This window comes from Mus musculus, chromosome 14 (assembly GCF_000001635.26).
Source record: "Mus musculus strain C57BL/6J chromosome 14, GRCm38.p6 C57BL/6J".
Lineage (NCBI taxonomy): Eukaryota > Metazoa > Chordata > Mammalia > Rodentia > Muridae > Mus > Mus musculus.
The window spans coordinates 35322814-35346414 of NC_000080.6; the positions used below are offsets into that span (position 1 = coordinate 35322814).

Genomic DNA, 23601 nt, shown 5'->3' on the forward strand with positions numbered 1-23601 from the left:
TGGGTCGTATTGACTCCAGAGTGAAGATGGGAGATGGTCAGCGGTCTGCTCAAGATGGCAGATATAGCAAAGCCAAGCCCAACTCAGTGCTCTTATTTGCTGCCTAACCTTAAGGCATGTGTTGGGCACAAATCTTGTTGACTTTTGACTTCCTCCTTGTGTCAGAATAAGTGAAGCCTCCGGAGCAGGTCGCAAAGACAAACATAAAACTTCAAGAGTGGAGAGACCAATGCAATCATGTTTTAATTTCATGGCCAGCATAGTACTAGCACATAGCAATCGCTGTAAACACATCGACTGCAATGATAGCAGGTAAAATTCTTGTGGATTCTTCTGTAAGATTAAGATATCTGTGAAGCATTTATCTTGCTCTGATGTCCTGGGACTACTAATGACTCTGTCATTGCTATAGGTACTCACATCTGTTCCCTTTTTAGGATTCCATTCTCTACCACAGAAAACTTTTCCCACCTCAACATGTCTTTTCTTCCTCTCCTGCAGGGACATATCACTGGCCTCACAGGGGTTATGGAGTTTCGGGAAGATAGCTCAAATCCTTATGTCCAGTTTGAAATCCTTGGCACAACCTATAGTGAGACTTTTGGCAAAGACATGCGCAAGGTAAGCTCTCTGCTCCTCATCTCCAAGCCTTCTGGCTTCAGTACCACTAAAGATGGCAACAGAAGCAGTGCCTTGGTTTCCCAGCAAGGGCTAACTCGCAGAGGAAGCCCACTCCCTGCTTTTCTTCTGGATGCTGCTGGTGTTTCTGGGGATGCTGAGAAGGACTCATAGAGAACTTTCAAGCAGGAAGTGCTAATAGCACAAACCTGAGTCCATCATGGGTCCCTGAGAATCATTTTCTCTCCCTTGCTTGGATGAGTAGCTGGGCTGCCTGGAGGCTAATGAGGATACAAAGTTTTCCCAGAGTTGAGAACTCAGTCCAGCTTCTGAGACAACGCAACTGTGGTTGAGGCTGGTGATAGAAGTTGTAGCCAGGGCATCTGCCAGATTCAGAGTTGGGGGACAGAGCCATGGACAGAAAAAGTGAACTGCAGGGATGATGGGAAGTGTGTGTGTGTGTGTGTGTGTGTGTGTGTGTGTGTGTGTGTGTGTGTGTGTGTGTAGGGGCAGGGCACTGGAATCCAGGGAAAGGGACATGAGAGATGGGAGGATAGGCTAGGTATGGCTTGGCTTTTCATCTGATGCAATTACAGGTGCCAGGCCTAAGGGTATTTTCAGTGGAACTGTGTCCTTCTTCTGGTGGGTGACTGAGGTATCATTATAATAATTGAGGGCCTAGGATAGTGACTCCAAAGAGAAGCTTTAGATATAGGCTCTATGAGCCTTTGTGGAGTTTATAATGGGAATAAAGGAAGGGCAGAGGCTGCTACCTCATTCCTGGTCTACCCAGCTGCCTTGTGAGCCATTCCAGAAATGTTTTGTGCAAGACAGTCTTGTGCTTGTTGGGGCCAGAGATCGTAGTGCTCATGTGCAGGGACTCAGTGCTCTGGAAAAGGATGAAAGCAGTCATTGATTGGTCTACCCGCAGGCACAGGTTCATGTAACCACATGTAACCTTTGCCATATACTGGGGAGCGGATCTGATAAGGCTTCAGAGATAAAGGGTATCCTTGTAATAATGAGGCTTAATACATTCTCACCAGAGCATCCTGGAGCCAAGTTGAGGGCAATGCAGGGATAGGCAAAATTTATGTGATAATGGGTGAGTAGATTTGGTTTTACTTCTAGAGGATTAGGGAGTGGGGATGAGTGTGTGGAGGGGTGGAGGGAAGAGACCTGAGAGCAGGACAGGGGTAGTGACAGCACATATGAGAGAACTGACTCTCTGGGGAAAGGCCAGTATGTCCTGGAGTCCCAGTATAATGAGGAGAATAGGGTCTGTCAGCCATGCTGTGTTGGAAGATGGAGTTATGAGTTGGTGATATCAAGTCTGGCGATGGCCGATATATATAGCTTGATGATATCTTAGAACTTAATGGTCCATTTGTGGTGCCATTCAGGGGGTTTAGTGACTATCCTGTGACATTTAATAAAATTAAAGTGTGATTGGCAATGTCAAGGGGGTTGAGGCTGGCTTATGATACCTGTAATAGACTGCCCAAAACTCTGACCTTTGGTTGAGGGCTTGAGATAAATAGTTGCTACTGGTCTGGGCCAAGTCTATAAGAAAAATATATTGTTGTTGTTGAGATTTTCATCTCTTAAGAGGACAGAAGGAAAGGGGAGGTCATTCGGACACTCTGCTATGATTGCAGAGTATGGCTGTCTACTGAAATCACAATTCACATCAGCACCATGCATAGCTTTGTGTCCTCATCTTTGAGTTCTGTAAAGCCTTGTCTGATGTCTCCTTCAGTATCTCTCAGACTATTCTTTTAACTCATCTCCAACTCCGAGGTTCCCATAGGGTGTAAAATGTTGGCAATGGTCTTCTGCTTCCTCCTAGATGGCTTACACTTGAGCCCTGTAGAGCCCATGCCTGTGCTCTGCTGGGCCCTTCAGGTCCTGGAATGAGGGGAAGTACTGTGTCATTCACTCTCCATTCCAGGTGTCTGGGCCTTCCATGTTGCTACGGTAACACTCTTCAAAAAATCCTGAAGCCTGTCGGAGCTGGAATCTCACAGTGATAAGGAGCTTCAGAGCAGGAGGTCTAGATGTAATTGAGTTGGAAGGGAAACTGATTTTCAAGTGGGCTTTATTTTAAAATGTATTCTTTTGTCATTTAAAAATTTGTCCTTACTAGATGCATATTTCAGTTGTTATCTGTCTGCCTTGCAGCTTATCATTGGGACTGAGAAGCTATGCCGGAGGCAAGGAATAGGATTTATTAGAGCAAATGTTTGCAAGTATGGCCTGGACACATACAAGAGAGATGGGATGGGCTTCAGGATGAAGCAAGAGGAGGAGGAATGGGTGCTGGGGTATAGGACACTTTTTGAAGGTAGAGTAGGGCTTCAGTGCCCTGCTAGAAAGTAGTAGGAAGTCAGAGTACCTTAAGGAGTATGATAAATAATATTCATGTAAGGGTCAATGTAACTGAGACTGGGTGTAAAACTGAGACTGGGTGTAAGATTTGAGGATAGTTTTAGGGTGGGTGCTCAGAGCAACACAGTGACAGTGCAAAGACTAGTCCTCTCTGGAACCCCATAGATGGTGTTTTTCTGTGACTGCTTATCATACCTGGCCACCAGGAGAACCAAGTGGAAAGATGTCTGGATGCAGTTGTTGGGTGAGGTTTGGGCTTCCGTGCTAAGATGATGCATACCACATATACTTAAATTGAAAAGCAGCTACAGCAAATGAAAGCTAACAGAAACCAAATAGTTTTCTGAAGCTGGAAACCAAAAGGAATCATCTCAATTAGGGAACATATAGATATTTTTCTTAAACTAAATACCCTTGGAAAGACATCTCTGGGAGGGTGAGTCACCCCCATACTTTAGATTAAGTGCCATTAGGAGGCTGTGGTTACTCAGCCCCTGTATAGGAAGGAGTGGGTGATCACCTTTCCCTGTAAAGTGCTGAGCAAATACTGACTAAATTATCTCAATCAGGAAAAGCATTCTTGTGGAGGGAGAACTGGATGGCAAAATCAAAAGTCTATGAGATGGTTCACAGACAAATGTTAATCTGTTACTTGGAGCTGTTTGACCTGCATCTGCCACTAGGGGCAGTGTTTGCAGGGAAGTCTCTTCCCATGGCAGTGGAGTTGGTTGATTTGTTTGGAGGGCCTCCGTTCTCCATTCTATTGGTGGCATGCTTTTTCAGGTCTTGGAACTGTTAAAAGTCCACAGATTTCTACTTGCTTTGATTCTCTTTGCTCAAACAGAAAATATTCCAAGGACAGACTGTCTTATTAGCTAGTCAGCACAAATATTCTGAGGTTATAACAAGAGCAGGACCAGCTATGTTGGAGGCTAGCTACTGTAAAATTTCCCAAGACGGGAATATATGGAAACTGCTTGGCATAGAACAGGGAACAGGAACCATTGAACATCTACTATATACAAGGGAACATTATGTATATTGTCTTACTGATGCCAAGGCCATTGGGTCTTCCTAGTCCTGCCTTTGCTGATTTTCAATAATCCTTTACCTTATATGACCTTTCTTAAGATAAATTTTCATCCTCAGAAAACTTCTTCTATGAAACAGAGGAGACAGGCAGAGGAATTATTCTGCCTGGCTCTTAGCATTGAGAACATTCCTGTTTGTTTGATCTATCACCTTGACACACCTGAAGTTACAATTCTTTGGGTGAAGAACAAACAGAACATAGCTTCCTGCCTCATAGTTTTATGGGCTATAGAAATTTGTCACACAGAGTGCCAAAACTAGATGCCAGAGAGATGCAGCAGTCCATTGCAGCCCTAAACCAGTGTGGCTGGGATTACTAAGTTCAGTGTGCCAGGGCTGGGCCCAGCTTCCTTGCCTGCCTTGGATCAGATGCCCACTGTTTAAAAGACCTGAGTCTGAACTGAGTTTTGAGAACTTCACTTTCATATGAGTCTTTATATTGGGAGTGGTATTGGTGTCTGTGTGATCAATGAGAGATGGCAAACATGGATATTAGATTGTGCCCTGCAACCCAAGTATGATTTTCCTGGATTGTGACACCAGTTAAAGCCCAGGAGGGCCATTTTCCATTACCTGATCACTAAGATTTCCTGCCCTTCTGCATCCTAATGACACTGGTGTGGGGCCTTGGTTTCTGCTGTTAAAACAGGGTCCCCTGTGTGGCAGGATGCTGGGAAATGTGCCCACTGCCTATAGATGTTTTGAACTTCATTTCCCTGGGTGGCAGCAACTTGATTAATTGGCTCAGTGGAGGCAGTGAATATCCTGGGAAGAAGGGTGGGGAAGTGGGAGGAGCTTCCACATAGCCTGTAGGGTTTGCTTTAAGACTTATGCACTAATCCATAAGGAGACCCTGGGGGAGCATAGGAGAACTTGGAAAGAAAATTGAATAAGGACCAAGAGAAGTGGAAGAAGTGTTTAGCTCAGTGGCATTTGAGCTTTTCTCTAATGAGAAGTCTGGTTACCCAGGCTTTTCCTGGGACCTGAAGATATGCAGCCCCTCTAGAGGATACAGATTGTGGTTAGAGTCCACAAGGGTTTGGGCAGGAAGATCTGTGCCTCTTTTTACGCTAACTTCTCTCTGTCCTTCACATTCTGCAGTTGGATGTACACCTTTCCTTCCTTTCTCCCTCTTTCTCTTTCTCTTTCTCTTTCTCTTTCTCTTTCTCTTTCTCTTTCTCTTTCTCTTTCTCTTTCTCTTTCTCTTTCTCTCTTTCCTTCTTGTCTTTTTTTTTTTTTTTTAAGTAAGGATCATAGACTAGAAAACTTTAATATCTGTGGCTGTGCTGGTACTTGGAAGACAGAGGGAGAAGAGGGGAGAGAGAGATGAAGAGAAAAAGACAGAGAGAGACACACACACAGACTCAGAGAGACATGGAGAGACAGACAGAGACAAAAGAAGGAGGAGCAAGGGGTGGGGGGAGATCCTTCTGGAACAGGAGGCAGAACAGTTTTGAGATTCTGCCCCTCCCCCTAGTCCTTCCGTTGCAGTCTCGCCTAAGCCAGAACATTACACCATCCCCATCCATCTCTTTCTTCTGGCCTGGGCCCCTGACTTCAGGTTCTACCACTTATCTTTGACTCAGCGCCACCCCGCCCCCCTCCATTCTACAGACTACCTGGAGATGCAAGGGCTTGATCCTTTACTGTTTCATGCTGCTGCTTTACTCTTCCTTGTCAACTCCAGTTCTTTATAAATGCTGGGGCAAACAGGAGCCAAACAGCCCCGCCTTGGGATGATGTCCCTGGGAGGACCTTGTGGCTGCTGATAATTTACAGAGTGATAATTGCTGATCGTGCAGCGATTGCCACACCATAGCTTTCCAGTTCTCCCTGGACTCCAAAAGACATCGTTAACATTCTCTCCCTATCTGTGGCATGGCATTATAATTTATCCTTTATTCTCAGAGTTCAGAAGTTGTTTTTAGTTATAAGGCCAGTTTGAAATGGCACCTAAGGTCCAGACTAACTTTGGTGACAAAGCAAACCAGCCTTGACCTAGTGGCTCTCCAGGGGCTGGTGGCAGGAGCCTGGAAGTGAGTACAGTACAGGTGAGATAGCTCTGTGCTGAGTTGGGGCTCAGGGTCTAGCCTAAGCAATGTGTAGTCTTTAGTAGCTGCTGTCCTAGGAGCTACTGTTCAAAGAAGGAGGAGGAGGAGGAAGAGGAGAAGGAAGAAGAGGGAGAGGAGGAAGTGGAGGCATAGTCTAGCAGATTAACATTCTTGCATTGTATATCCCAAATAAAATGTCAACTCTTCTGAGCCCTTGTGTGTGCCAGAACTGCTTTTGACAGAGTAGCAAACCAAAAACAGACACCACAGCTTCATCCCAATAAAGACACAAGGAGCAGATACAATTAAGTCTTTCATTTTAAGTCACATTTCATCAGTGGATGATCATTTAAGGCAGAAGGCTTTGCACATGTAGATAAGTGAAATGAAGGATTTGAGAGTCTACTAGAGTCATGAAACTAGGATATAAAGACCATTTGCAATTTTGGCCTAATTTGTTTGTGGTTTTTTGTGGGCCTGTGCACTGGAGGCTTTTCATAGAGTTCTCTGGCCCTGCCAGGTGTGAGGGTCCAGGCGAACGGGAGAGAGTGGGAGCAGGGAGAGGGAGTCGCCTCCACTGCCTCCACTTCTGTCTCCACCACTGTCACTTCAGTTGCTCCGAGGCTCTGCACTGAGTTAGGCTCCACTGAGCTGGTGGGAGCTGACCAGCCAGTGAGGAGTGCAAGGAGCTGCTGGAGGCATTTTTTGGAGAGCAGATCTCTTCCCCAAGCAGCTGTGTTACAGCTCTTATGACAGAAGCTCTCAGACGATAGAGTAGTTCTCACACACCTTTATTCCTTCTGGATAGGAGTCTTATATACAGTTTTGGGGTGGGTCAGGGTCTGACAGTAGGTACTTCCCATTGGCTTGGTCTAAGAGCTTGGGGATACCTTATCCACGTGTGGAAGGGCTGGGGTGCTGCTCCTATGTGACGGATGGCCACAAACCTCTGGGTGTGTGTGGGGGATGTAGCCATGTGAGAGGAGACTTGATGTCCAGGAACAGGCAAAACTCCCACAGTCCCTGCAGAGTCACCAGGGTTTCTAGCCTTAGCTCAGCCTGGAACCAGGCTGTCTTTTCCAGCCCACTGCCCCACAGGCTTTCTCCTCTCCCTCTATATAGGGTTCCAGAGAGTGATAGGTATATTTAACCAAGTTGTGATTTATTATATATTCATTTTAGGGCCTGCCTTTCCCACTTAGTGGTATTTTGGGAATATTCTCATTTCTTAAATTGTTCTTTACAACTTTGATTTTTACAAATGAAAATTTATCACTAAACTTATGGTAAACTATCATATATTCATTTAATTTTCCATAGGATATTATATTACCAAACTATTGTACAATGGCATTATAATAAACATATAATATACATGTGATTTTAAATTACATGTATATTTGTTTCTTTTTACATATGTTTTAAAAAGTGAATTTATTAAACCAAGAATAATGATTATTTCAATGTACTTCATACATACTTTCAGGGAAATTAAGAAAAAACTTAATAATTTTCACATTCATTCCTATAGAAATCTGTTTTATAGTCCTATGCTTGAAAAATTCAGTGGTACATTAAATGTTTGTTAATTTAGTAGCAGTGTAAAGATAACACTACTAAGCTTATATTTTATGAGATATAGTTAAAATATAATATTTGATCATGTGTATTCACATTTTAAAAGTTATCTCTAAAATCTTTTACTTATTAATATGAGGGAAACTTTCCTGTTAACTCTTAAAAAAAACACCCGAACTCATTTTAAAAAAAAAGAGAATCAGCAGTTATATATGACAGATATTTGTCTCAATAAATTACTTGCTTTGGGACTAAAGCATACCTGTAAATAACAGATACTTAAAGTTTTATGTGGTTGAATACTTAGATTTCTTCATTCAAGTAGTTATTCTAAGTTGATAATTTTATCCAATTTACAGAGATAATTTCATTTACACAACACTTCTACTTATTTTTATAGTTTGATTTTCTTTTTCTTTTTTTTAATTAGGTATTTTCCTCATTTACATTTCCCAATGCTATCCCAAAAGTCCCCCATACCCACCCCCCACTCCTCTACCCATCCACTCCCCCTTTTTGGCCCTGGCGTTCCCCTGTACTGGAGCATATAAAGTTTGCATGACCAATGGGCCTCTCTTTCCAGTGATGGCCAACTAGGCCATCTTTTGATACATGTGCAACTAGAGTCAAGAGCTCTGGAGTACTGGTTAGTTCGTAATGTTGTTTCACCTATAGGGTGTTGTTCCACCTATGGGGATATGTTTGGAATGGAGCATGGTGGTGTGGCTCAGCTTTGTCAGTCCATTGTCACTACATTGCTGCCATCATCCTGTATACAGTATGTACCTGAATAACCATCTCACCCTGAGCTCTTCTGAGTTTGTGTAGATCCTCATTAGTTGATACTTTAATTTTTTGGTAGTCTTATTCTCTTCTTCCGGATTAAATTTACTTCATTTATTCACATTCTTGGATGTGCCTGTCTGCAGACAACCAAATGGGCCTCTCTAGTGCTGTGAACATAAGGCAGGCCTCCCCTTGCTTTAGAGGAGGCCTGGAGTTAAAGCAGCTTCCAGGCTTGCCCTGTTCAACCATACAGGGTTCAAATAAAAGTTTCTAGCCTTTCACACTTTTCCATTTGGCCATTTGCAGGACATTGTCTTTATTTTGCTTAGAGTTTGGGGTTAGCTCTGCCAGTTCCAAAGACAGCAGCCTATGGAAGCAGTCCCTTTTGATGGGTGTGAAGTGCTCCCCAGTGTTGTTCTGTTGTGAGCGTCTCCACCGTGATGATCTGGGCTGTGTGAGGATGTCTTCCGCCTCTGCACAGACACTTGCTCTTTCCTGCCTCAGTGTTTTGTGTTCTGCTTCCAGTAAGCTTATGCTTTCTTCACTACGAGGGCAGAAGACAACTCATTCTTTTCTCGATACCCAGACAGAACACAGATGGGAGACTCCTCTGATCTGGTTGTGGGTTGGGAGCCCTAGCTTTGCTATTTGCACCTATTTCCCCCGGTTTCTACCGTTCATTGCATTATTTTTCTTATCTACTTCACAGAAATTCTTGGAAAATTCGACAGTTAAGGCTCTCTACAGAGTGTTTGAAAACAATTTAAAAAACGCATGTTGGGACAGCTGCCGTTTCATCCCTATTATACACTGACAGTCTCTCCCTTTAATCCTCCATGAGACCTGACTAAGGTTGTTAAATTTCATCCTCACCCAGCAGAAAACTAGGTTAATTAATCACTTTTGCTGTGTTCTAATTAATGAATTTATGTTATTTTTCCCACTGACCAATTCCTCGTATTTACTATGATTTTTAAGCCTATCACAGAAAGTCCTAGATAATTTGTTTTTATACTTGCGTGTTTTACAATGTTTTCTCTCGAGTAGAGCTGTGACTGGTTGTTTTTCTAATGGAGACAGAAACATAAATGCACACAGAAATGTGCGTATGCCTTAGGTGTTCCATGGTGGGCTTTCAGAACATGGCATTGTCACTTTCAGGACCCCACCCAGGATGTCTGTAGCATCATGAGGAATTTTCTTTGTGTCCCGTTCTATTTACCGCATCTGCCACTGGTCCTCCTTTTGTTATCTATCAGCCTTAGTTTTACAGTTTACATACTATTAGATCCCCTCTGCTCTTATAATTGAGTTCCTGTGTGAAGTATGTTCATGGGAGTCATTGTTATCATCATGAATACTGTTGGACTATTTCTTACTGTGCTTGAAGCAAAAGTTTTATTACAGTTCAGATATAATGAGGCAAGCAAGCAAACAAACAAACAAACAAAATCCTCCTGCCACACTATGAAGATTATTATCATAGGTTCTAAGTTAAAAGGTGATACATGCCAATAAAGGGTCACACAAGGAAGAATGTATATCTCTGAGGACAGGGACAACATGGAAATCTGTCAGTACTATTTCAAGATATACTTGTCTGATCTTGAGTCTTTGTTTTCATCAACAATCACAGATATGTTCATTTTTCACAACAAATCTGGGTTCATGACTAAGGTGTGTGCTGGATAGTTTTATGTCAGCTTGAAACAAACTAAAGTCATCAGAGCAAAGGGAACCTCACTTCAGAAAATGACTCCATAAATCTGAGCTGTAGGAAAGCCTGTGGGATGTTCTCTTAATTAGTGATAGATGGGAGAAGGCTCAGATCCATGTGGATTGTATCATCCTTGAGCTCATGGTCCTGAGCTCTTTACAGCTTCCAAACGCTGACACCATTGCAAACACTAGCAAGATTTTGCTGAAAGGACCCAGATATGGCTGTCTCTTCTGAGACTATGCCAGGTCCTGGCAAACACAGAAGTGGATGCTCACAGTCAGCTATTAGATGGATCACAATGGAGGAGCTAGATAAAGTACCCAAGGAGCTGAAGGGATCTGCAATCCTATAGGTGGAACAACAATATGAACTAACCAATACCCCCCCTGGAGCTCGTGTCTCTAGCTGCATATGTATCAGAGGATGGCCTGGTTGATCATCAGTGGAAAGAGAGGCCCATTGGTTGTGCAAACTTTATATGCCTCAGTACAGGGGAATGCCAGGGCCAAGAAGTGGGAGTGGGTAGGTGGGGGAGTGGGTGGAGGAGCGTGTGGGGGACTTTTGGGATAGCATTGGAAATGTAAATGAAAAAAATACCCAATTAAAAAAAAAAAGAAAGCAGGCTGAGCAAACAAGTCACAGAGAAAACGTCAGTAAGCAGCCTGCTCCATGGCTTCTGCATCAGCTCCTGCCTCCAGGTTCCTGCTTTGTTTCAGTTCCTATGCTGGTGCCCTTCAAAAATGAATAGTGACATGAAAGTATAAGCCAGATAAATCAACCCTTTCCTCCCTGGTTTGCTTCCTGTTGATGGAACCCCTAACTAAGGTTGTATTGACTCTTGATCAATGTAGGACACATTAACATCTTGACAATACAGAGAGCAAATAATAAGTTGATAACTACAGTGTACCCCTTAGTTTATCCACAGGTTCTTTAATTTCTCTCTGGAAATTATAGTTTTTATGATAAAGATCCAGATATATTTTGTTTGATTTATTCATAGATCTTGATACTCATTAGCACATTATATGTAGCAAATATTCAAAATTCTTTTCTACTAAGTTTTAGTATGTGATTAGGAATTTATTTGGTTTCATGCATTCAGTTTCTTTCTAGTACACTGTGTTTGTAAATTTACATTAAAAATTGTCTGTATATCATTTGGATTCTCTAAATACACAAGCATTCTGCCTAGTAATAAGAGTATTTCCTTTCTTGGGTGGAGTGGGTATATTACAGATGTCCACTTTAGAGCTGAGCAGCCAATATTCTGTTATTTTCTGCAAACTGACCAGCTGTGGGTCTCTGGATTAGCACCTTCTTTTACAAAAGAATCTTTTTTGATGAGCCATTGAGAGCTACACTAATCTATGGGTATAAACATAAACATATAACATTGTATCTATTACCCGAGTTCGTTGTCATCTATTGTTTAGATAAAGATTGTTTCCTTAGATTCTCAATTTTCTCATAATTTAAAAATTATGATTGAATATTACATTTGGCTAAAGACAATTTGAGTCTATCAAGGTGCTTGTGAAATTATGAACTTTTTATTCTTACTTTTTCCTGGTAACATGGTAAGTTACATTGACTCCTTTTTTTCTTTTTTGATGCTGCTCACTTATCTTTCCTGTGTCAGGCATGCCACACTACTTGGATGATTTAAAAGAGGCTTTAGTAATTGCTAAGACTATTGTACTCTCATTTCTCTTCCATTTCAGATTATTGCTTGAACGTTTATCTTTAGGTTATCATAGATTCACAGGCAGTCATCATGACTGAGTTTCCCCCAATAGCACCACTCAGTGACACTGTTGTTCAATAACAGAGCAAATGTATCCACATGAAGACAACCTGTGGATCTGATTCAGAGCCACAATCTCCCAGCTTTATGTGTGTTTGTGTGTATTCACAAGCTTTTTACTCTATGCAGTTTTATCATGTTTTAGGTGGTGTGTCCACTACCACAATCAAGACAGAATAATTTTCTCACCTTTAAGATCCCTCTCATTGCTCATTTATTCCACATCTTCCTTCTTCACATGCTTCTGTCCTGTGTACTCCTACCAATGGACAGCCAGTGGTACATGTATATGCTTCATCTCTAAAGCTTTGCAATTTGAGGGAAAGTTACATAAATCGAATCATACAGTATTATAATTAAAATTCTATAATTAGCTCTTGTTCAATCGGTGTCATTTCCGAGAGATTCATCCCATGTGCTTGGTTCATCAGTGGTTTTATTGTTTGGTCGTTTAGTGCCTTTCTAAGAGTTAATGGCCCACCCCACTATTTGTTTAGCCTTTGACCTCTCAGACCCTAGAGGATGCCTAGATTCTTTGCAAAGGTGGGCTCTTCAGAATGAAGCTGTTATGAAGCTTATGTGCAGGTTGTCCAGGATAAATGCACAAGAGGATGCTAATGCAGCATCATGTGGTGACTGTGTGTTGAGCACTGTGAGAACAACTGTTCTTCTGAATAACTACTATTCCATACTCCAGCCATGCAACGTGAGAGTGTCAGCCTCAGTGGCCTTTGGTGTTACCAATAATGTTTAGCTCATAATTCTGAAGAGGTATCTAACTGTGGTTTTGATTTAATTTTTGGCTCCCTTAATGAACTCCCTTGCCTATTTGTCATTTGAATAACTTCTACAGTTCAATCTCTGTCCAATTAGTTAGCCTTTTTTTCTAAGTGGATGACTGATTTTGTACTATTAAGTTTATTAGTTCTTTATGTATTTCAGATTTTAGTCTTTTATTGACTGTATGGTTTGCAAGTATTTTATCATGTTTTTTATTTGTCTTTACATTTTCAGTTAAGGATATGTGTATGAAACACAATCTGAATTTTGATGAAATTTAACTTTTCAATATTTTCCTCTTAGAGAGCTTACTTTTGGTATTATCTTAAGAATTTTTGTTTGTTTTTGAGTCGGTCTATCTAGATACAGCTCTGGTTGTCCCATCATCATCGTCAATTTGGTTTTTTGAGACAGAATTTATTTTCATAGGGCTGGCTATCCTGGAACTAGCTCTGTAGACCAGGCTTCCAGAGATCTTAACTGAGTCTCTTTCTTGATTGCTGGGATTAAAAGCATGTACCACCGTATCAGGCACCCTAAGTATTACTTGCCCGTTCTTACAATGCAAAGACGTTTTCTTTTATGCTTTTCTAAATATATTCATATTGTATTATGTAATTCTAAGTATATGTCTGTCTGTCTGTCTGTCTGTCTGTCTGTCTAAGCTTTGACTTGGGGCAGGACTTAAGATAGAGTGGGGTTGGCAGCTGATGTTTCTGCATAGCTTTCTGTAGTTCTCAAGGGAGAGGAATAAGTTGAAGTTAACTATAAGACTGTCCTCAAACTGTATCTAAAAGTATAAAGTGGCATTTCTCAAATAGCACTATCTACTGGAAATGTCTTATGTGATTGTACATCATCAGTTGTGAAGGATATATATGTGTGTGTGTGTGTGTGTGTGTGTGTGTGTGTGTGTGTGTGTGTGTATGCTGTTATCCACTTGGAGCTACATTTTCAATTATGAAATTTAGATTGAGGTTTTGTTTTGTTAGCTGTCTCTTCACCATCAACTCTTTAAAAGGCTACTCCATCCTCCTCTGAGTTGTCTTTGGATTTTCCCATAAATCATTAGGCATGTTTGTGTGTTTGGTTTTAGACCTGTCAGTCTGCTTCATTGTCAGTGTGCCAGGGAGTCTGCCAGCACCACAGTGTCTCAATTACTGGAGTTTTTGTCCATTAGTGGTTCGTATTTGCCATAGTGAAGAATCGTGTTCAAAGTCCATGCGGCACCATCAGGCTTTTATTTCCCTTAATTGTACTATATTTGTCTGTTTTTAACATTTGGGTAGTATTAGAGCCATAAAGTATGTTTAAGACCTTTGTTTGTCTTCCATCTTACAAAACATGCTATGTAGAATCTATTGAAATTACTTGGATGTTGGTTAAAAATCTTCAGCAAAGCCATTTGCAGCCTGGAATTTTCTTTTTCAGGAGCTTTTAAATTAGAAAGCCAATTCTGGTGGTCAGTTCCATGGTGGTTGAATTTTGATTGAAGTTACACACACAGACACATTGAAATTTTTCTTCTAAATTGTTAAATTTATTCATAGAGTTATTTGAATCATTAAGTAGGTATAGCATGTGTAGTTATATCTCAGTCTTTCCTGTTGTTATATAGTCTTTCTATTTTTTGTTGTTAATTTAGCCAGAAGATTTAATGATTTTTTTAGGATACCTTTTTAATTACCCTCCCTCCCCCTACATACATACCTTTACATTTTTAAAAATTTATTTTGCATATGTGAGATGTGTGCTTGTGGAGGTTAGTGGACAACATGTGGAAGCCAGTTCTCTTCCTACTAAGTGGGGTCTTAGAGACTGAACCCCGGCAGGCATGTTTACCTGCTGAGCCATCTTACATCTTTCTTATGTTTTTCAAGAATTATCTTCTTGTTTTACTTTTTTATTCTACTGTTTCTCCATTTTCAGTTTTAATACTTTCTACATTTTTAGTTATTGCTTTTTATTTTTGCCCATTTTTTGGTTTACTTTGTTTTCCCTTTTCCTGATTTCCTAAGGGAGAATCTTCTATTATTTGAGACAGATGGTATTTTGTAGTGTAAGATTTTGTGCTATGTATTTTCCTGTATCACAACAACTTTAAGCTGGATTTCATTCATCTTAATATGCTTTATTTCATTTGTATGCAGTTCTATGTATTCTATAAATTTCCATTGAGACTTCTTGTCTGGAGCATGGATTACTTAGAAGTGTAATGTTAATTTTCATATGCTTAGGGGTTTTTCATCTCTTCTTTGTAGAATTGAATCCTTTTCACATTCTATTATGTTGTAAGAGGCTAACCTGTGTCATATCGGTTCTTCAAAACTCATTGAGTTAGTTTAATAATCCAGGACATGCCTTATTTGGTGAATATTCAATAAGCACTTGAAGAAGCATATGCTGAACAGATATTTGTGGGTGTTCTGCCTGTGTGGTTTGGCTGCATTGACCGATTGAATCACTGAGAATTTAAATAGTCATGTTCACTGCTTTTGGTCAGATGCAATGATGGGTAGTTGAGTTCTTTACCCGCACTTATGAATGTATCACGGTCTTTTCTCAGTTCTATCAGTTTCTGCTTCATGCACTTAGAGGATCTGTTATTTACCACATGTATGTGGTCTCATCAGATCATTAGGTCTTCCTTGTGGATTAACCCTTTGAACCTGGCAGAATATCCCACTTTCTCTCTGGTAATTTTCTTTATCTGGTACCACTATAGACATGTCTCCTTTAAAAATTAATTTCATATGATATGTCTTTATATTATTTGGCTTTAAGCCATACTTGTCATTGTATTTAAGATAGACTTTTTGTGAGAAGCATATATATGAATACTTGATTAAATCCACTCTGATAATATATTCATCTTATTGGTGTATTCACATCAATAAAAATTAAAATGATTGGTCTGGTGAAATGGCTCAGTGAAGAAAAGTCTGTGCCACCAATCCTGATGACCTGAGTTCAATACATGGGACCCTCATCGTGACGATTTTATAAACTGTGCTCTGATCTCAAGAGACAGCTTGGCATGTGTTCCTATCTCCAGTACATATAAACATACATACATCCATGCCTACATACATACATATATATATATATTTAATGAAATATTTTGAAAGCTTATTTTAAATATGTGTAATAGGAAAACCTAGCAGGGGGCTCATCCCTAGAGAAATCTGATTCTTCCTCTACCAGCAGCCATTGATTATCTATAAATCTTCTTTCTGGGGCAAAGCCTTGTAAAATTTCCCCAACCTGACTCTGCAGGTCTATAGCTGTTGTCCTTATATAGGTCTTGTTTAGGCAATGATACTAAGGAGATCTTGTGGATGCAGCTTCCTTGTCAACCCAAGAAGAAACTCACACACAGCAGCATCTTTACCTCTGATCTTACCTTACAATCTTTCCACACTTTTCCAGGACTTTCCCTGAGTCATGGGTGTAAGGATTGCATCATAGATGTGCCAGTTGGTGTTAGGCATCCCATGGTTAGTAATTCTCAGCATTTTAAATTTAAATTTTTATCATTTCCCATGTTCCTTTCCTCCTTCCAATCTCTCCCTTGTTCTCTCCTTCCAACTCATGCCCTTGATCTCCCTCTCAAATTGATAGCCTCTGTTTTCTATTATTATTGTTGCATATACTTATGCATTAATTGTAGCATTTTTATATGTAAATCTCATCGGTGCATAGTTTGCTGGCTGCCCCAATGGTTTACATTTGCAAATGAAAGACACACACAACCTTTATATTTTGATATGCCTTAATCAGATTAATGGCTGGGCCACTTCCTAACCTCCATGAGGTTAATCCACGTCCTGCTGATAATCCAGAGTTATTACTTACTAAATCCCATATTCTATCTTGGCTGCCCTGGACCCAGTTGAGCCGTCTTGGGCTCCTCTCCTCCAGTTCCTTCACATGGTTGCCCTGTCTCTCTGTCCTGCACTATACTGAAGCATAGCATCTCACCTCTCCCTCTCCCTCTTCCTCATAGTGGTCCTCCACCTTCCTTCTTCTTCTCTCCCTCTCAAGCCCAGGAAATTCTCAAATCCCACCTCTGTCTGCTCTGCCCAGCCATTGGCCACCAGCATCTTTATTTACCAATCAGAGCCAACTGGGGGCAGTGTCTCTCAGTGTCTTGCATGCAGGCACTCTCTTTTAATATTGAGCGGTTTTGAGGAATGTAATTAGCATTTGTGATACAAGCAGCTACAATTAGTATAAAACTATAACCTTCTGAGTTCATTTATTGTTGCTTGTGTGTATATAATTTTAAGCCTGACCAGTTGGTAATAGAGAAACAATTAGAAGCTTTATCTTTGAAAGACTAATTTTCCCTTTTCAGTCGTTGTTCTTTGCCTGTAGTTTTTTGTGTAGGGGTAGGGCAAAACGAGATTTTTCCCTTCCACATTAGCATGTCTACTGGTCCTGTTATTGCTCATGGCTTGTTTAGACAGCCATATTGTGTAGCTATATCATGCATATAGCTTCCTGTCATTTCCAGGAGACACACTCTCACAGTATATGGCTTGGTCCTTTGACTCTTATAATCTTTCTGCCTCAAATTTCCTGTTGGTCTCTGAGCCTTAGGTGCAGGAGTTGTGTTGTAGTTCTATCTCTTGTATCTAGGCATCCCATGATCCTTGTGGGATGAAAAGCCACCAAAGGCTTTCTTCAATTCTCTTCACTCTGTTCATTGTTTATTTTGTCATACAGAGCTTTATAATAAAAATGTATTTGCTAATCTCACTGTCATTTCCTGAGCTATTGGAGTCCTACTATCAAAGTCATTATCTCCTCTTAGATCTTAAAGTGCTTCTTTTATGGTTCCACTATGGTTCCTCTAGTGGTTCTCATCCTTCCTAATGTTGTGACCCTTTAATGCACTTCCTCATGTTGTGCTGAATTCCAACTATAAAATTATTGCATTACTACTTCATAACTGTAATTTTGCTACTGTAATGAATTGTAATATAAATATCTGATATGAAGGATATCTGATATACAACACCCAAAGGAGTAGTGACCTACATGTTTAAAGCACCTGCTCTAGGTGTTCTAAAGTCTTAAGTCTTACATTGTGGTTCTTGATCCATTTGAGTTTATAAATAAATAATGTCATGTGTATGACAAAATTGTAAACACACACACACACACACACACACACACACACACAGAATTTCCTTAGCATTACCTTTCAAAGAGGCTTGTTTTGCCATTGTATTTTTGTTGCCACTGTCAGTAATTGGGTTGTAATATCTGTATGGACTTGTTCTGTATTTTTAGTTCCATATGTCTGCGTAGCTCTTTTTGTCAAGTATTGCAAAGCCTCTATCATTGTTGGTTTGATCCAGGATGACTTTTGCCTATTTGTAGTCTTCTGCATGTCCATAAGGATTTTACATCTGACATTTAGAATTTTGAAAGGAACTACTGCATTTGCTTAATAAAATAGTATTCAATCAATATTCTCTGTATTGTGTTTTCTGTCCAGTTGTTCTTTATTCTTTCTTTAAGTTCTGATTCACCATGTTTTTGAATTTTCCTCTTGCTGTTTTCTGATGATTCATACTTTAAAATTAGTTTTTTTTCCCACATCCTTTATCTTATTCATACAGACTTTCACAGACTTTTAAATTATTCACAGAATTGTGAATAACTCAGATTAAAATATACATTTTAATTTATTATAGTTAGATGCCATTTTTTGCTCTTGACTAATGCTTCCAACATTAGCCCCTTTTAAACTCCACCTCTTTAGTTTCATTGTGTCCTTTAGTTAATTTGTACATTTATTTTAAACTGCATAAGATACTGCTATTATTTTTAACTATCATTATGCAGTTACCATTTAATTATGTGGCCCTAGATATTCACTTTTTCAAATCATTAGTACTCGTACCTCCACCACATCCAAGTGTGAACTACAGATGTTGTCCCTGAAAATACAGTCTTCTTTTCCCTTTCTTCCCATTTTCCTTTGATACCACCATCTACTGAAGAACTCCCCTTAGGGTTTCTTCCCATGCAGGTTTACTCTACAATGCAGCCTATTCCCTTTGTTGTGATCTTTCTAAGTATACCTGTGTTCGACAGTCAATGGTGAAGCCTGTTTTCAGTGAGTACAGAGTTCTTGGTTGCTGTTGCTTTCCCACGTGTTTAAGGTATCATTGTCCGTCCTGTGATCCTGCCCCTTCTGGTGCTTCCCATTGATAATTTCTTATCTGAAAGTAAGTAGTGTCTTCCTCTCCAGATGGTTTTACATTTTCAGTATTGGTGCAATGCCTAGGTATCACTTTCCTTTCATCTCCCAAATGTAGGGTTAATGTAATTCATTCATTCTTCATATTTAAATTCATTAGTACTTTTGTACAGTTTTCAGCCTTAGTGAATTACTTTTGATGCAGCCTTCCCCCTCTCTCTGAAACTCTGGTAACACATACAATATTTATTCCTCACCACATGCTGACATTTTCCCTTTATCTTTTCTTTTAAGTCAACACAAGATATTTCTTTTTTACTTCGACTTCATTCATATAAATTTCAGATATCTTCTGGTCATCCTAAATTCTCCACATTTTTTTTTCCTGTAATTTTCTTGAATCGGGTAACACATCATTTATAGCCATTATTTGGAGTACAGTGTTTCCAGGGTGTACTTCAATAACATTTAGTAACTGTGAAGAGTCAGAACTGAAAAAATAAAGTTTTTTAGGATATCAATTCCAATAATTTCATACACATACATGCATATATATGTATAAGTGCACATGCATATATATGTATCCATGTAGTATGTTTTATTATAATAAATATTTCAAACCTCAGCATAATCCTAAAATCTACCTACCCATCTAACACAGTTCTTCTCAGCCAATGGCCAATTTCCTTTTTACTCTAACAAGTTTAGCTGAGTTTTCTACAATTTTGTAGAATCATGGCTTCCCTTTTGTTCTTTTACTCTGATTAAGAATTTTGTGATTCCGCCCCCGAGTTTGATTATTTCCTGCCGTCAACTCCTCTTGGGTGAATTTGCTTCCTTTTGTTCTAGAGATTTTAGGTGTGTTGTCAAGCTGCTAGTGTGTGCTCTCTCTAGTTTCTTTTTGGAGGCACTCAGAGCTATGAGTTTTCCTCTTAGAAATGCTTTCATTGTATCCCATAAGGTTGGATATGTTGTGGCTTCATTTTCATTAAACTCCAAAAAATCCTTAATTTCTTTCTTTATTCCTTCCTTGACCAAGGTATTATTGAGAAGAGTGTTGTTCAGTTTCCATGTGAATGTTGGATTTCTATTATTTATTTTGTTATTGAAGATCAGCCTTAGTCCATGGTGATCTGATAGGATAAATGGGACAATTTCAATATTTTTGTATATGTTGAGGCTTGTTTTGTGACCAATTATGTGGTCAATTTTGGAGAAGGTACCATGAGGTGCTGAGAAGAAGGTATATCCTTTTGTTTTAGGATAAAATGTTCTGTAGATATCTGTCAGATCCATTTGTTTCATAACCTCTGTTAGTTTCACTGTGTCCCTGTTTAGTTTCTGTTTCCATGATCTGTCCATTGGTGAAAGTGGTGTGTTGAAGTTTCCCACTATTATTGTGTGAGGTGCAATGTGTGCTTTGAGCTTTATTAAAGTTTCTTTAATGAATGTGGCTGCCCTTGTAAATTTGGAGCTGTGATGAAAGGATGGACCATCTAGTGGTTGGCATATCCATGAATCCATCCCATAATCAGCTTCCAAACGCTGACACCATTGCATATACTAGCAAGATTTCGCTGAAAGGACCCAGATATAGCTGTCTCTTGTGAGACTATGCCGGGGCCTAGCAAACACAGAAGTGGATGCTCACAGTCAGCTAGTGGATGGATCACAGGGCCCCCAATGGAGGAGCTAGAGAAAGTGCCCAAGGAGCTAAAGGGAACTGCAACCCTATAGGTGGAACAACAATATGAACTAACCAGTACCCGGGAGCTCTTGTCTCTAGCTGCATATGTATCAAAAGATGGCCTAGTCGGCCATCACTGAAAAGAGAGGCCCATTGGACTTGCAAACTTTATATACCCCAGAATAGGGGAACACCAGGGCCAAAAAGGGGGAGTGGGTGGGTAGGGGAGTGGGGGCTGGGTATGGGGAACTTTTGGGATAGCATTGGAAATGTAAATGAGGAAAATACCTAATAAAAAATTAAAAAAAAAAGAATTTTATGATTCAAAAAAAAAAAAGAATTTTGCGATTCATTTATTCTATTCCCTTTTGTTGTAAAATATTGCCTTCTGTTCCTTACAGGGAAAAAAAAACCCACAATTTATTTATTTGTTCATCTGTTAATGGACATTTGGATTGTGTTTAGATTTTTACTATATTCAATAAAACTGCTAGACACATTCGTATAAAAAGGCTTTGCATAGACATATATTTTACTTCTCTTTGGAACTATCTGAGAGGGGGAATGGCTGGCTCATACGACAGGTGGATGTTTAGTTGTTAAGAACCTTTCAGTCTGTTTTACAAATGAACTATTTCTATTTTCAGTTTCCCCAAGCAGTTTAATAGAATTTCAGTTTTTATGCATCCTTGGCTACACTTGGCATAGACAACCTTAACATTTCTAACCATTATAATTGCCATATAGAGTTATAGTGTGTTAAAAAGTAATTTTATATTTCTCAGAAAGTTGCAGAGACAGCTTAGTACATTATTGTATTCAGGTCCCTCAACTTCCCTAATGTTAGTTTGCATCTTACATGTCAGGTATGTCAAAACTAAGAAATGAACTTTGGAAAAATGCTACTGACTATGGACTTTATTCTGACTTTGCCTATATGCATAGTAATGTTCTTTTCCTACTTCTGGATCTTTTCTAGCAAGCCGCATACTATTTAGTTACCGTGGTTCCCAGGTCTACATCATCTATGTCAGTATTTAGTTACCGTGGGTCCCAGGTCTACATGATCTATGTCCTTCAACAGTTTTCGCTTGTTTTATGTTCTTTGAGCCTTTAAAGAGGAGTGATCATGTGTTTCCAAAAAAGCTGAAACAATTATTTCCAGCCTCTCTATTAGAACTTTCTTAGAGATATTTTTGTTTGATTGCATGAGAGCTATGGATCTATGGTAAGAACTCCAGGGAGGTGAAATGCCCTTCTGGTTGTATTCTATCCAAGGACAGACACCTGTTACCCATGTGTCACTGCTGATGCTAATTCTGATCACTAGTCTAAGGTGATATCTAAGGCTTTGCCAATTTAAAATAACTGTTTTCCTTTTTATACATTATTCATTAGAATTAAATCTACATCTAGACCATCTCTGAAGGAAGTTAAGCTTCATCCTTAAGTGTTAGTACTATAAAATTTTGTAGCTGTATGGTTTGATCATTGCACTGACTAGAAGACAGGTAGAATATACATTGAGACCATACAAATATTCTCTTTTCCCTTAAAGTATTACCCACTGATTTTATCATTTGTCTGTACCCTATGCCTGAAGCAGTTACTATTTCTGTGCTTCAAAGTTCTTTTCTATTTCTTTGCTTCCTCTCACATTACTCAATATTCTTGTATAAAGAATATTTCCCCTTTTCATGTGCCTTTCTAACCTCCTGTCTCCTTTGAAGATTTCTTTATTTTCATATGCGTATAATATTCTGAGTCTGTTGGATTTTCTTTGCCTCTGACATAGACATTTCTTACAGAACTCATGCTTATTTTATTGAGGACTTGTATTAGGAAACTGAGATCTCAGTGATGGGTGTGTCTGTTGTTACTGTGAAGTTAATGCTTCCAAGATCTTACAAAGGACACAGTAAAGAATTGCATGCTTGCATGATATTCCAGGTGAACTCAGAGGTGTGAGTTTCTATATGTACCTTTATCTGTCATCTATCTAACTTTTGCTCTCAAATAGCTATCACCTGTCAATTATCTAATTGTGCTTGTCCATCTTCATCTGTCTTCATCATTTCCTGTGTGTATTTGTACATCTACACATATATGCATACATAAATAATCATGATTTCGAACTTAATTATGAAGGACTCACACTAACCTCCCCCCGTGGCTTATTTGTTATTTCATTCTCTAACAGTTGAATCTGGTTCCCCTTGCCTGCAAATTATTACATGTGCAACCTTTGAATATGTTCAGTGTCAGATTCCTAATAGGCTTGTGAGAGACAAATTGACCAACTATAAAACAGTATTTAACTACAATTCTGTTGGTATTTAGCCTCACAGAACCCAAGCAAAACACCATTTCCCAAAGCTACGTAGGTCAACTCCCCTTTGCCTCATCGGATTTAAAGAGGTTGTGCCTTACATTTGTAATGCAGTTACGTTTGTGTTCATACTCCACTTTCCACCCTGGGATCTGCTGACATTCTGACTTTAATTTTTGTTAAATGATAAAGGAAAGCTTACAGCTTGTGGTATGCAGTTCTGTGTGTTTGATGAATGCATAACATTGCATATCAACCAATAGAAAAATTTCAACACTCTAAAAATTGCCAAATGTAGTCCTTCTACATATTTGACCTCCTAATCTCTTAACTCTCTAGCAGTCCAGTGTCTTGTCCCTACAGTTTTGATGTTTCCAGAACTTCATATAAATTAGTTACACAGTTTGTAGCCTTTGGAAATCTGTTTTCCATTATTTAGAAAAATCTACTTAATATTCACCAATGTTGTTCCGTAATTTAATGTCTACTTTTTTGTAGAATAGTATACCCACTCTATACTACAAGTTCATTTATTTATTCAGCTGTTGAAA

General features: G+C 39.5%; 1 protein-coding gene across 5 annotated transcripts in view; it reads left to right on the plus strand.

Moving 5' to 3' along the window:
• The window catches only part of Grid1 (glutamate receptor, ionotropic, delta 1), a 763385-nt gene that overhangs the window by 502811 nt on the left and 236973 nt on the right, over positions 1 to 23601 (plus strand). For all 5 annotated transcript variants that reach the window (XM_011244962.3, XM_006518565.3, NM_008166.2 and 2 more), the window contains one exon: positions 502 to 621. In XM_011244962.3, the coding sequence (XP_011243264.1) occupies positions 502 to 621 (120 nt within the window). The remainder of the gene's footprint in view (positions 1 to 501; positions 622 to 23601) is intronic.